Here is a 12,526-nt window from a genome sequence, read left to right as displayed (position 1 = left end):
ATGAGTTTCTTTTTTGATATGATTTTTTGGCAGATCCGACCTCCACAAAAGGTTTGTTGAAATTCAATAAATAACATGCTTCAAAAATATGTAACCAATGATTGTTATGGGTTTGGCTTTTGCTTGAATTGAATTATTGTTCAAAAATATCTTACCTAACTGCCTTGTTTTTCAAAAGTATTTTATTCCTTAATTGCTCATGGCAGGGTCATCGTTGTTAGCAAGAGAGACTTTTTGAAGAATGAAGGGATATTGATCAGCTTCCCTGAAGGTAGACATATAGGTTCCTTTGATGATGGTTATTGATGGCAAAGACAGTCATCCGCTCCTTTATCGTTCAAGATCACCCAACAGGAATTTGGTAGCAGCTATACTCCTCCATACAACATGAAGATCAAGTCAATTCGAGCCTATATAGTTCTAGCAAGCTATATCTTATAGTTTTTTATATGGGCTGAATGTTTGACTTCATTTTGGATGTAAAAACCTGATAATCGATGTCAATTTTTGGATCCGAAAAAGCAATATATTAAAATTTTATAAACTATAAAATCTATTGCATCTTGTGAAATGCAAGAGCATAATCACATTGGATTTACCTGGTCTCGCAAGCATACATGAAAGTCAAATTCTTATAATATCATAATCTATGTGTAAATCGATACCATAATGTTTTCTTTGGAAAATACACAAAAGTTAAATGGTTGACAAATAATATCATTGACGGTCATTTCCTAATACGAAATCATACTTTTCTCATTGGTAGTCTATTAGTTCAAAATCATTTAATTTCAAGAATACTTGTTTTCTGTCTAATTGTGTTGTTTTTGTTTCTTATTGAGCATGAGCTACTGTAAGTATGGAAGGGATAAAAGCATGTGGTTATGGTTTTTTGCTATTTATATGCTTATTCATCGTGCCTAGCTAGGGGATTATTTTTGGAATTTTGAAGGGATAAAATCAAATAATATTTGTTTGCTAAAATTCTTTTTTATTTTATATAACTCTGCATCAGAACCAGTTATGTATAACTAAGTTATGTATAACTATGCGTAGATATCAAAAAAAAAAATTATTGTATACACTTACATTTAAAAATGCCGTTCACCAACAATTTATGGGTGTTAATACACATTAGGGGGGTTTTAACATTCTAAGTATCATGCCTATTAATAGATTAAACTTAATGTTCATTTTTTGAGTAGATTAATTTTGTTGGTCTTAATTTCACTAATTTGTTTGATGACGTTTAGAAAATTCTCTTTGTAAAAGTTGCTGATCTTACCAAAAAAACTATACAAACTCCCTCCCCATCCTTATGGCCGTCCGCCGCATTGCGCGGGTAGACGGCTAGTATATATATATATATATATATATATATATATATATATGTGTGTGTGTGTGTGTGTGTGTGTGTGTGTGTGTCTTCATGTTGGTGGTTATGCATGTATTCCAACTAATACAGAAGAAATTATGATTTTTGAATCTAATTCCATTAAAACCTTACAAACAACAAACTTTATTAAATAGTTTCATACAATAGGTCTATATTTTCAAAAAATCTGATGCTTTTTTAGAAGAGCAACAAAATCTACTTATATGTAGGTAATGACAAATTAATCTTTGAAAACTAATTCTCTATTGCTTACTATTTATTTTCATTTATTCACCACCTAAAGGCTAAAACGCTATTGATTTCTCATTTTCACATATATTATAACAGGTAGCAAAATCCCATTTCATCATTTCTAAGATCCCAGTGTTTACATGCAAAAAAAAATATAAGTGCTCATAAATTGTTCTCTGTTTGACTGTATACCATTTAATTGTTAGTATTTTTTCGATTTATTTGTTTCCTATGTTTGATTAAATGCCAGATCCAGGGAAAATTCATGGTGTTTTTGTTCCATATGGACCGTTTTTTTTAATTAAGTATGGACTATTTCTATAAAACATTTATGCACATGACCTGTTTTGTAATCTTATTTATACAATATTAAATGAATTGAAATATCAGCAGTGATAAATGACATTTTCTTCAAACTTTTGTTTCTTTTATACATACATATTTGAAAAAAAAATCCTCTGTTCTCATGCAGTTTATGCTGGTTTTTTTTTTCCAGGTAAATGAATGATGTGGTATCACTGACAACTCAATTTATCATAATCTGATACTTCCATTCCTGTGTCATCCAACTCTTTAGCTCACTTTTGATTCAGAAAGGAGAGATAAGACATTTTTTCACCTGTTCATTTTGTCTTATTATTATTTCATAACCGATATAATGATGCAATTCTTCTATAATTAATGTATGTTCTTACCTGACAGCCTCTTATAGCCTTTCTCTCTTACCATCGACATAATTGTTTATGCAATTTTGAATTATATATGGCAAATAGATTGGTGAAAGGTATCTATATATATTGTCGTCATACGTAATAAACTCTTGAGTAGAGTTATATGTTGTTTTAATTCGAGTGTTAGTTTGCCATGTCGAATTTGTAGATTTGAATTATGAATTTTGATTAATTATGTTTCAGAAATAATGTTTTTATAGTAATTACTCCCATTTGATTGAAAGTCAGATTTCTTCTACAAATTTGATCCTCTTTTCATTTGGGTGTCTCCTTAAAGACGAATAATTTAGGGCTTCTTTTGATTATCATTCGTAATTATAAATTCACCTCTTTTTGTTGAAATTATAGTTTGATATCTTTTCTATACTTGAAACACATTTGATGATGGGCAAGTGGTTAATATTATTAAAATGAGATAATTATAATTATGTATTTTCTTTCTAAATCATTATATATAAATCTTATGGTTTTGTATATGATAATGTCACAAAATGGAAAATATTAATATTCTCATAAAAACTATAAAAACTTTATAAAATTGATATTTAATCATAAACGCTCATATGCATTACATTTTATTAATAAAATACCCATTTTTTAGAAAAAGATAAATATGATAACATAAAAAAACATAAAAAATTTACAAAAAAAAAAAATCAGGACGATTGACTAATATCAGATGAAACATGGTTAAACACATTCATATGAGAACATCAAAACACATAAGTAACAACAACTAACCCCCGCATCGCGGGGGTGATACTTTCCTAGTTATGTTAAATCATGAACTCTATCTTTAAAATAAAATTGTTTTCTAACACAATATTGGCTAAGGGTTTTGAAAAGTGTCTTTTATCTTGTATGAAGTTTGCGATATATTGAGCCTATGCTTGTTTGATCATTTGTGAGCTGAGCTATGATACATTAAACTCAATCAATTAGTTTTTCCCAAACAATATTTTTTTAGGAGATACAGTTTCGACTAATAAATAACTATAGCCTTTAAATAAAAAAGGTTTATTGTCAACGTAGCCCAACAATGTTTCGTATATTTTTTTAAATGGTCCCTCATGACTTTTTTTTTTGCATTTAAAGGGTACGAATTCATGTTTTTAGGGTTTAAAAAGTCCTTTTTAAAAAATGAAGGGGTCACCCGGTGAACCCCTTCTTAGTCAGCAGGTTTAAAGTTAAAAAAATGTACCACTGTTTTGGGTTCGACTGAAGGGGATGGCGAGGTCGTTTTCCGGGGAGATTCTTCGAGGTTTCCTTCTCATCTCTGGTAGCAATAATTTGGAAGGAATTCAGAGCATCAGTAACAACGATTGGGGTGGGTTATTTGGTGTTCGATCGAGCAAATAGGAGGGGAAATCGGAGAGGGAAGCATCTCTTGTGCTTGAACAAACTGAAGAGTAAGAGGGGAAACAGAAGGCATATCAGGGAAAGAAATAATACAAACGAAATCAGCAACTCGATGGGTCGGTGGTTCTTAATCGACCGTGAGGAGAGTGAGAGCGGAAAAAGAACCCGTTTTTCTGATGATCCACTTGGTCTTCCCTGACTCCATCGTCGGCAGCCACAATTACAGATGAAATCCAAGCAGTAAGAGCAGCTCACAAAGGAATTAGTGTTCGGTGATTGTTTGAGTTCACCAAGGGAGGGGCTGCCATGGTGGTCGGTAGCTCCTCGTTTCTTTTTTCTGGTTCGACAATGAAGCTGGAAGAGAGGGTGTTTGTTTTCATTGATCGAGACCATTCCTGTGATGTTTTGGGAGATGCTTCTTTAACAATGGTGATTTGCAGTGAGAGAGGGACGAATCTTCCCAGTGTACCATACGATCAGCCAAGGCATCCGGAGTAGCAGACTATGCACCTACGTGCTTCCTTCTCGCCAATCAACGATCGTTCCCCTTTGACTAATCGATTTCTAGACCCTGATTTCCCGCTTTTTCAATCGATCGCACATATGCGATCGTTCTTTCCCCTTGGAACGACGAGGATCAATCCTTTTCCTCCCCAATCGATTTTACTTCCGATTTTTGGCAGGTGCAATCCTTTTCCTCCTTAGTTGATTTTATTTACGTGACAACGATGAATCGACTCACTAATGAGTCATTGTTGACTCACCTGCTTAGTTGGCAGGTGATAAAGACAATGTAACCTTCAAAAATAGGTAAAGGTACGGAATTAACAGGTAAGACACAAGTTCGTATCCTTTAAACATAAAAAAAAAAAAAAAAAAAAGAATCACAAGGGACTATTTAAAACGATATACAAAACATTGTTGAGTTACAGTAAAAGTAACCAAACAAAGAATGTAAGTTGCAAATATACATCTTCCGACTTCCGTCCATGTTATCCGAACAATCATTGCTTTTAATTTGTTCATATGTGTGCACCCACATGATAGTCCAATAAATTTCCGCTTTTTAACTTCAATCTTAACCATTCAATAGATCCATCAAACGACCGCTGAGAATCTCATTGCCCCATACCATCAAGTTCCTCGTGTTCCTTGACACATGATTATTGCCCACTTTCAGACTTTGATCGCTTTTACGTCAAAAGACACACACATACACACAGAAGGTGGGGGACTGGTGAATTCATCGTGGGTGTGTGAAATTTCACACATTTCACAACGCCATTCTCATCAGTTGAAACACAAAATCCCACATAAGAGAATCTGAGAGGTGGGTTTTGTTTAAAGAAAAATGATGTGGGAAGGAGGATCGTCATCTGCGGTTACGGAGGAAGGTAGCAGCGGCGGCGGTGGGGGTGGAGGAGGGAGGAGGAAGCCGTCATGGAGAGAGAAAGAGAATAACCGGAGGAGAGAGAGACGGCGGAGGGCAATTGCGGCAAACATATACAATGGGTTGAGGGCACAAGGAAATTATAGTTTGCCTAAACATTGTGATAACAACGAGGTCTTAAAAGCTCTTTGTAAAGAAGCTGGTTGGGTTGTTCTTCCTGATGGCACCACTTTTCGTAAGGTATAATCTGTCTGCATTTATGACGATTAATTAGATCGAGATGTTTATGAACTGGTATTCCGTCTCTGTAATCGAATTTCCAGTATCATTAATTTAACTTCCCTGGTTTTAATTTGAGCGTATAAGTGGGTGTAATTCAAATTCGGGATTTCTTTCTCCGATTGTGGATTTGCCCATTTGTTGTTCAAAATCTTTATGGAACAGCAAGGTAGAGTTCTTTATTACAAATTTATGATGCAGATTTTTATCCAAAATTACAGGGATGCAAGCCGCCACCCTCCGCCTTCGAACACGGTGGCTCATCAACAAACACGACTCCGTGTTCTTCTCGGAAACCAAGTCCACCGTCATCGTCGTTCCCTTCATACCAATGCAGCCTCTCATCTTCTTCCTTCCCCAGCCCATCGCATCTCGATTCTACAGATCCGCCATTAAATAAACCTTTTGCTTTTCTAAGCAACTCAATTCCGTCATCACTCCCACCTCTCCGGATCTCAAACAGCGCTCCGGTGACCCCACCACTCTCATCCCCAAAAGTTCCGAAGAAAAACAATCTCAATTGGGAAGCTTTTGATCTACCATGTTTCGCTTCTTCAGTACCCACAAGTCCAACCAGCCACCGGCGGTTCAGGCCCGCCACCATACCGGAGTGTGAGGAGCCTGATTGGTCCACCGGCGGTTCGTTTCAGAGGTTGAGGTTCCAGGATTGTATTCCGATGATGGTGAACCCAAACTCTCCAACGTCCAATCTTGTGAAATCAATGGCTCAAGTGGCTGCTATGAATGATGCGATCGCTGAAAAGGGTAAAGGGGTGAAGGCATGGAAAGGCGAGAGGTTTCATGAAGTCGGTTTTGATGATCTTGAGCTCACCCTTGGAAGTGGGAACGCTCAAATATAGTGGAATGTTCATTTCTTCAGGATTTAGAAGTTGGTATATTATCGATTCTTTTCCAAGTCCATTTAAATGAATGGAAATATTATGATTCGATCTTGGTTTTTTATATTTGTTTTCATCATATTAGTAAATAGAAACCCATGTTTATGATTCAGTCAGGTACTTACACCAGGAGTGATATGGATTGTGTTACTTCGAGAAGCTCTAGAGTTTTTCCTAGAAGATTAGGTGATTTTAGTTATAAAGTAATCTGTTTTGAAAATGGCAAATGACCTAGAAGGTAACTATTTTTAAAATCATTAAAAAATATCATTCAAAGTTTTGTATATTCAAAAAACATTATCTAAATAACGTTTTTATATAAAAAAAATCAACAAACTACATATTTTATTCAAACATCCTCCTATGGTAACCGATATTTCTGGGGAAAAAAACATGAAAAAATGACTTAAGAGTCAAAATCATTCAAAAAACATCATCCATTCATTTTCCTTTGTTTTCTTCCTTCGATTAATTTTTTTTTTTTCGGTAATATCTTATCATCTACAAATGTCCTTTACTTAAGGTAATATTTGAACAAATTGTGTAGTTTGCTGGTATTTAAAAACTTTATTTAGATGATATTTTAGAACATACCAAACATGAATGATATTTTTTTGAATAATTTAGAAACATAGTTACCCTACTAAATCATTTTCCTTTTTGAAAACCATTTTTTTGGTCTTTATTTGCATGAACACTTGCGAACTAATTTTCCGAACAATTCTTTTAATCCAAAAATACCACTACAAGCATCTAGACACCATCGTCTAGGACATCACAATCCAAAAACTTGAAAAAAAAAAGTAAAAAAAATAAATGTACACATACAAAAATAAGGATGTATAGGGTGGTAAATCGGGCAATCGTGTCGTGTTTTTGTATGAGAGGACATGATAAAGTTTTATGTAACACAAACATGACACGATGTCGTTTTTTTTAACTAACACAAAAACGAACCAAATAAAAAATGACAAACACGACACGACACAACAAAGATAACATAAAATAACAATTAATTTATTAAATTAATACTTAATTATACATAACATGACAAAACACGACAAGAAGATTTGAAATCCTATCAATTTCGTATCAAATTTTATACACGACATGATACGAAATCTTGTTTTTTACACTTGGTACGAAAAATAATTCAAAATTTAAGTTTAGTCCCAATTCTGTTGGCTCGATGGACAAATTCTCAAGTTCTTGCTTAAATATAGGTTATCAAAAAAACTTCTCTCTCTCTCTCTCTCTGTGTGTGTGTGTGTATATATATATATAAAAGTTACACCAAAGGTAGCTAAAACTTTAATTATAATGAAAAAATAATGATAATACAAAATACACTAAGGCCCTGTTTGATATACTTCTAACCGAGTCGGGTCAATCGTTTTTTGCTGACTCGTTAAAGTTGTTTGTTACACTGATTTTTGGTGTCTTACTCGGCAAACTAAACCTGAGTGGAAAAGATGAGAGATATCGACTGAATGAGAAAGGGATTAACGTTTCCAAAAGTGCCCATGCCCTATCGTTCCAATTTTCAGAGCCTCCAACCCCATTTCTTCTCTCTTTCAGCGACGATCAACGATTTGACCATATCCCCCCACCGATCGACGATTCGAGCCTCTACCCCCTACCGATCATGTAACATCTCGATTTCCATGTATTTTACATTTTGACCATTGGTATGAGAATTGTTTGCAAATTTGGTCCCAATTGACATTTAAATGAAAAATGAAGGTTGCATGTGTACGCTGGGTGTACGTGGGCAGGGGTCAACCCCTAATTTTTAGGGTTTGGACCTTATTTAAACATCCTTAACTCTTTGGAACCTCTTCATTCTACACCCTCCACTTCCATATTCGACCTAGCTAATCCTAATCCATTTTTTAGCATCCTTGAGCCATTAGTGAGTGTTTTGGTGTTCATAGAGGAAGGAGAAGGAAAGGAGAATATCTTGGAAGCTTGGAGCAACCTTGGATCTGGAAGTTTTGCACCCTCCTACATCCCATAAAGTGACTGATAAAGCTAATATTCTGAGTAGGTTCCTATACTTATGGGTCGAAGGCACTAATGTCGGCCCACTAGGTTATGTATCTTGGTATATATAGGATGTTATTATGATGTAGTGATATGTTATATCTGTATCCTTGTATATATGATGTTGTTATGCTATAGTGATCTGTTAGATTTATATCATGGTAGATAGGATGTGTTATGCGGTAGTGATTTGTAGATCTGTATGTTGCCTGTTGATTGTTTATATGTTTATTTGTTGCATATGTAGACATAATATGGCTTGTGGTTGATGCTTTACTTCTATGTGTGTGAGCTAACAGACCGAGGGTAATCTAGCCCGATGACAGTGGACCCGAGGGTATACCAGTCCGATGACTGATTGGGCCGGGGTAATCCAGCCCGATGGTTGTGGACCTGAAGGTATTCCAGTCCGATGAATGATTCGACTTAGCATGCATGATTGTATATGCTATATATGTTGTGTATTGTACTTTGGGGGAACTCACTAAGCTTTGGCTTACAAATTCAATTTATTGTTTCAAGTACTTCAGATGATCGTGGCAAGGCAAAGACGTGATTGTACACATCCTTCTATGACATATTATTGGAGATTTATGATACACTGATATTGGGATATTTGTACTTTATACTTGGTTTTGTTATGAGTTTTGTTTGAAAACAATGGTTTCTTTTGATTTGAAAATGAAAACTTTTATTGTGATTTTAGGATGTTACAAGTTGATATTAGAGCCTTGGTTTGAGAGAATTGGATGAGCATTCGTGCTAATCCAGACTCAAACTAAGGATCTACAAAAGTTTTCTAAATGATTTTCGAAAATTGTTTTCAAAAGTAATCAAGGAAGGACGAGATGTGTATGATAAGTCAGAGCAAGAAAGTATACCCTAAGTTCCCACACTGTTATTTGTTATTGATGATTTTGATAGAAATGCATGCTAGTGATAGGCTAGAGATCTTCAGGGATTGCATGATATAATTGTCTAATGTATGAATTTCATAGTTTCTCAAGTTTTCTTTTGGTTCTCCAAAAGGAGTTCTAAACTGAAAATTAATTGTTTTTGTTGGCTTCAAAACCAAATTATTGCTATTTACTTCTTGTAACTTTTGTTTTTCAAACATCTTGCTAGTTGTTATATATGAAATATATGCAGTCCTAAAAAAATAGTTGGGATTACTACAAGGAGGTAAATGATGATGTGATACCATTGATGGATGATAAAAGCATAAATAATGATGATGCAATATTGATGAAATAAGGTAGGTTGATATGTTGTTTTTGTGGACAACACATAAAGGTGGTGATTGTGTGATTGTGAGGGGCAAGAGTGGTTGTAATTGCATGATCATAGACTTGTTTGTAGTTGGCCAACGTGAATGAGGAAGGAAAATAAATGAGAAATTTGAGAAAAATATCATTTTAGTCCTTTATAGAAGTAATGAAGTATGGGAAGAAACTCCAAACTCTTCAAAACTCAAACTGATTAAAAATCCATTTTTTCAGATCAGTAGAGACACAATGAAACATCATGTCATCTCTCTCCCCACCTAAACTACATTAACATTGAAATTCCCCACCCCTACTGATCATTGACTCATTGTCTCCATTGACACCATAAATGGTGATAGTGGTGACAACATTATTAGAATTAGTACTCAACATAAAAATCAACAATTTAAGTGTTTGAGAATTTATGATTATTTAAATTAGAGTAAATTAAAAAAAAATGCTCCTTATGATTTGGTTGAATTATCAGTTTTGGTCCATGAGTTTAAAATTTGATAGGTTACCTCCTTATGGTTTGTGAAAATTAACTATAGGTCAATATATATATATATATATATATATATATATATATATATATATTATATATATATATATATATATATATATATATATAATATAATATAATTCTTTTTTATCTTTATTTTAATAGAATTAATATAGATTATTTATAAATTTATTTTTATTTTCTAAATCAATTATCTTAATTATATAAAATCATATTGTTACTATTATTATTATTATTATTATTATTATTATTTATCTATTTTATGTGGTTTAAAAATCTTTTAAGATTTTTGACGTTATACTTAAATATATTTTTTAATGTTTTTTTTTTTTTTTTTTTTTTTTTTTTTTTTTTTTTTTTTTGACGTTTTAGTCGTTTAAATTATATACTGGTTTTTTTGACTTTTTTTTTTTCTAATAAACAAATTAAAACAATAACCTGAACATGAACGAAAATTATCGTTTATTTAGTTAAACGAACGAACATGAACAATGATATCGTTCATTCATTTATGTTCGTGAACGTTTGTTTTAATGTCCGTTTACGTTTATTTATGTTCATTCATTTAATTTATTTATATTCATTTATGTTCAATTTTTTTATTATTATATTACCATATTATATGTTCGTTTATGTTCATATAGTTCAATTGTCTTTATTTATCTTTTTCCGTTTATGTTTGTTCGTTTATGTTTATGAACATAAACAAACAAACATGAACAAAATAATTTGTTAAACGACCGAATATGAAAAATAAAATCCCATTCGTTTATCTATTCGTTTTGTTTGTTTGTTCACCTAACTTAAATGAACGAACACGAAGATACACAAACACCACCTGTTTGTTTATCAAATAAACGAATACGAACGAACAAACGAACAAACGGTGTTTGTTTATCTTTGTGTTCATTCGTTTAAGTTAGCCGAACAAACAAATGAGCACAAACGGATAAACGAACGATATTTTTTTTCGTGTTCGTTCGTTTAACAAATATTTTATCTTGTTAATGTTCGTTCGTTTATGCTCGTGAACATACTAAACGAATATAAACGGAAAAAGATAAACAAACACAAATTAAACGTATATGAACATAAACGAACATATAATATGTTAATATAATAAAAAAATTGAATATAAATGAATGTAAATAAATTAAACGAACGAACATAAATGAACGTAAACGGACATCATAAACGAACGTTCACAAACATAAATGAACGAACGAGACCATTGTTCATGTTCGTTCGTTTAACTAAACGGACGATAATTTTTGTACATGTTTGGGTTATGGTTTTAATTTGTTTATTCGAAAAAAGGTCAAAAAATCATTACATAATTTAAACGAACAAAATGTCAAAAAAAACATTAAAAAATATTTAAATAAAACGTCAAAATATTAAAAGATTTTTAAACCACAAAAACAAAGATAACTAAATAAAGCAAAAAATAAATAAATAATAATAATAATAATAATAATAATAATAATAATATGAGTTTATATAATTTGGATAATTGATTTAAAAAAATAAAAATAAATTTATTATGATCTATATTAATTCTATTAAAATAAAGATAAAAACAATTATATATATATATATATATATATATATATATATATATATATATATATATATATATATATATATATATATATATATATATATGAGAAAATTTCATTTATATCCTTAAAAAGTTTAAATATTACTTCTATATCCTTATAAATTTTATAATTACATATATATCCTTCTCAAACTATATAACTCACACCTATATCCAAAATGATAATTTATGTAGGTTTAAATTAATCAAATATTAAAAAACTTATCCAAAAATTAAAATCCCGTATGTTTGTACTAAAATACCCTTCCCAAATTTTTAACCGTAATTAAAATTTTCAAAGCTTAATGCCGCTAATTCTTCCTTATCGCAGGTATGAAAGTGTCGACTAAACCTTGTGCTTCTTTTCTTCATTGCTATATCTCTTATTCATTAGATTAAGGCATTAAATTTGAAGGAATCGTTTCAAATTATTACATTAAAGTTCCTGTTAAGTATTAAAGTTAGGAATTGTTTCAAATTGTGGCATTAAAGTTTGCATGTAATAGAAAGGAACAAGGATTGTATACTGAAGAATCTTGAACGTCCAATTCTTCTTAAATAGCTACTAGATTCTCGTATTAAGGGTTCTAAATAATGATACAAAAATTAACGATAATATTGATTTTCCTCTTAAATAACATTCACAGTTACATTCAATGTTGAAATTACTAGTGAATAATTCAAGAGAAACCAACCAATCACCGAAAATCAAGAGGAATAATTCAATTATGAACTCATGAAGATTGCAAAAGAAGAGGAGAATAACGACATGCTGGAGAAGAAGAGGAGAAATATAATTGAATTATAAAA

At 32.0% G+C, this 12,526-nt stretch overlaps 1 protein-coding gene across 1 annotated transcript; it reads left to right on the top strand.

The window, feature by feature from the left end:
- The first annotated feature begins 4,779 nt into the window (after positions 1-4,779).
- On the top strand, positions 4,780-6,444 carry LOC145073379 (protein BZR1 homolog 1-like). The gene is made up of 2 exons (XM_079019962.1): positions 4,780-5,347; positions 5,608-6,444. The coding sequence occupies exons 1-2, from the start codon at positions 5,069-5,071 to the stop codon at positions 6,244-6,246; spliced, it is 918 nt and encodes a 305-aa protein (XP_078876088.1). The 5' UTR covers positions 4,780-5,068; the 3' UTR covers positions 6,247-6,444.
- Positions 6,445-12,526: the final 6,082 nt, after the last annotated feature.

The sequence above is a fragment of the Lactuca serriola genome, chromosome 1, assembly GCF_051521515.1.
Source record: "Lactuca serriola cultivar US96UC23 chromosome 1, Lser_US96UC23_V15, whole genome shotgun sequence".
Taxonomy (NCBI): domain Eukaryota; kingdom Viridiplantae; phylum Streptophyta; class Magnoliopsida; order Asterales; family Asteraceae; genus Lactuca; species Lactuca serriola.
The sequence above is the reverse complement of the archived record's forward strand: the minus strand, read 5'-3'. Positions and strand labels throughout refer to the sequence as shown.

Bases quoted from the DNA above. Each gene is read 5' to 3' on its own strand.
- LOC145073379 (XM_079019962.1), top strand. From the start codon at position 5,069: ATGATGTGGGAAGGAGGATCGTCATCTGCGGTTACGGAGGAAGGTAGC. The intron at 5,348-5,607 runs GTATAATCTGTC...CCAAAATTACAG, and splicing joins ATGGCACCACTTTTCGTAAG to GGATGCAAGCCGCCACCCTC.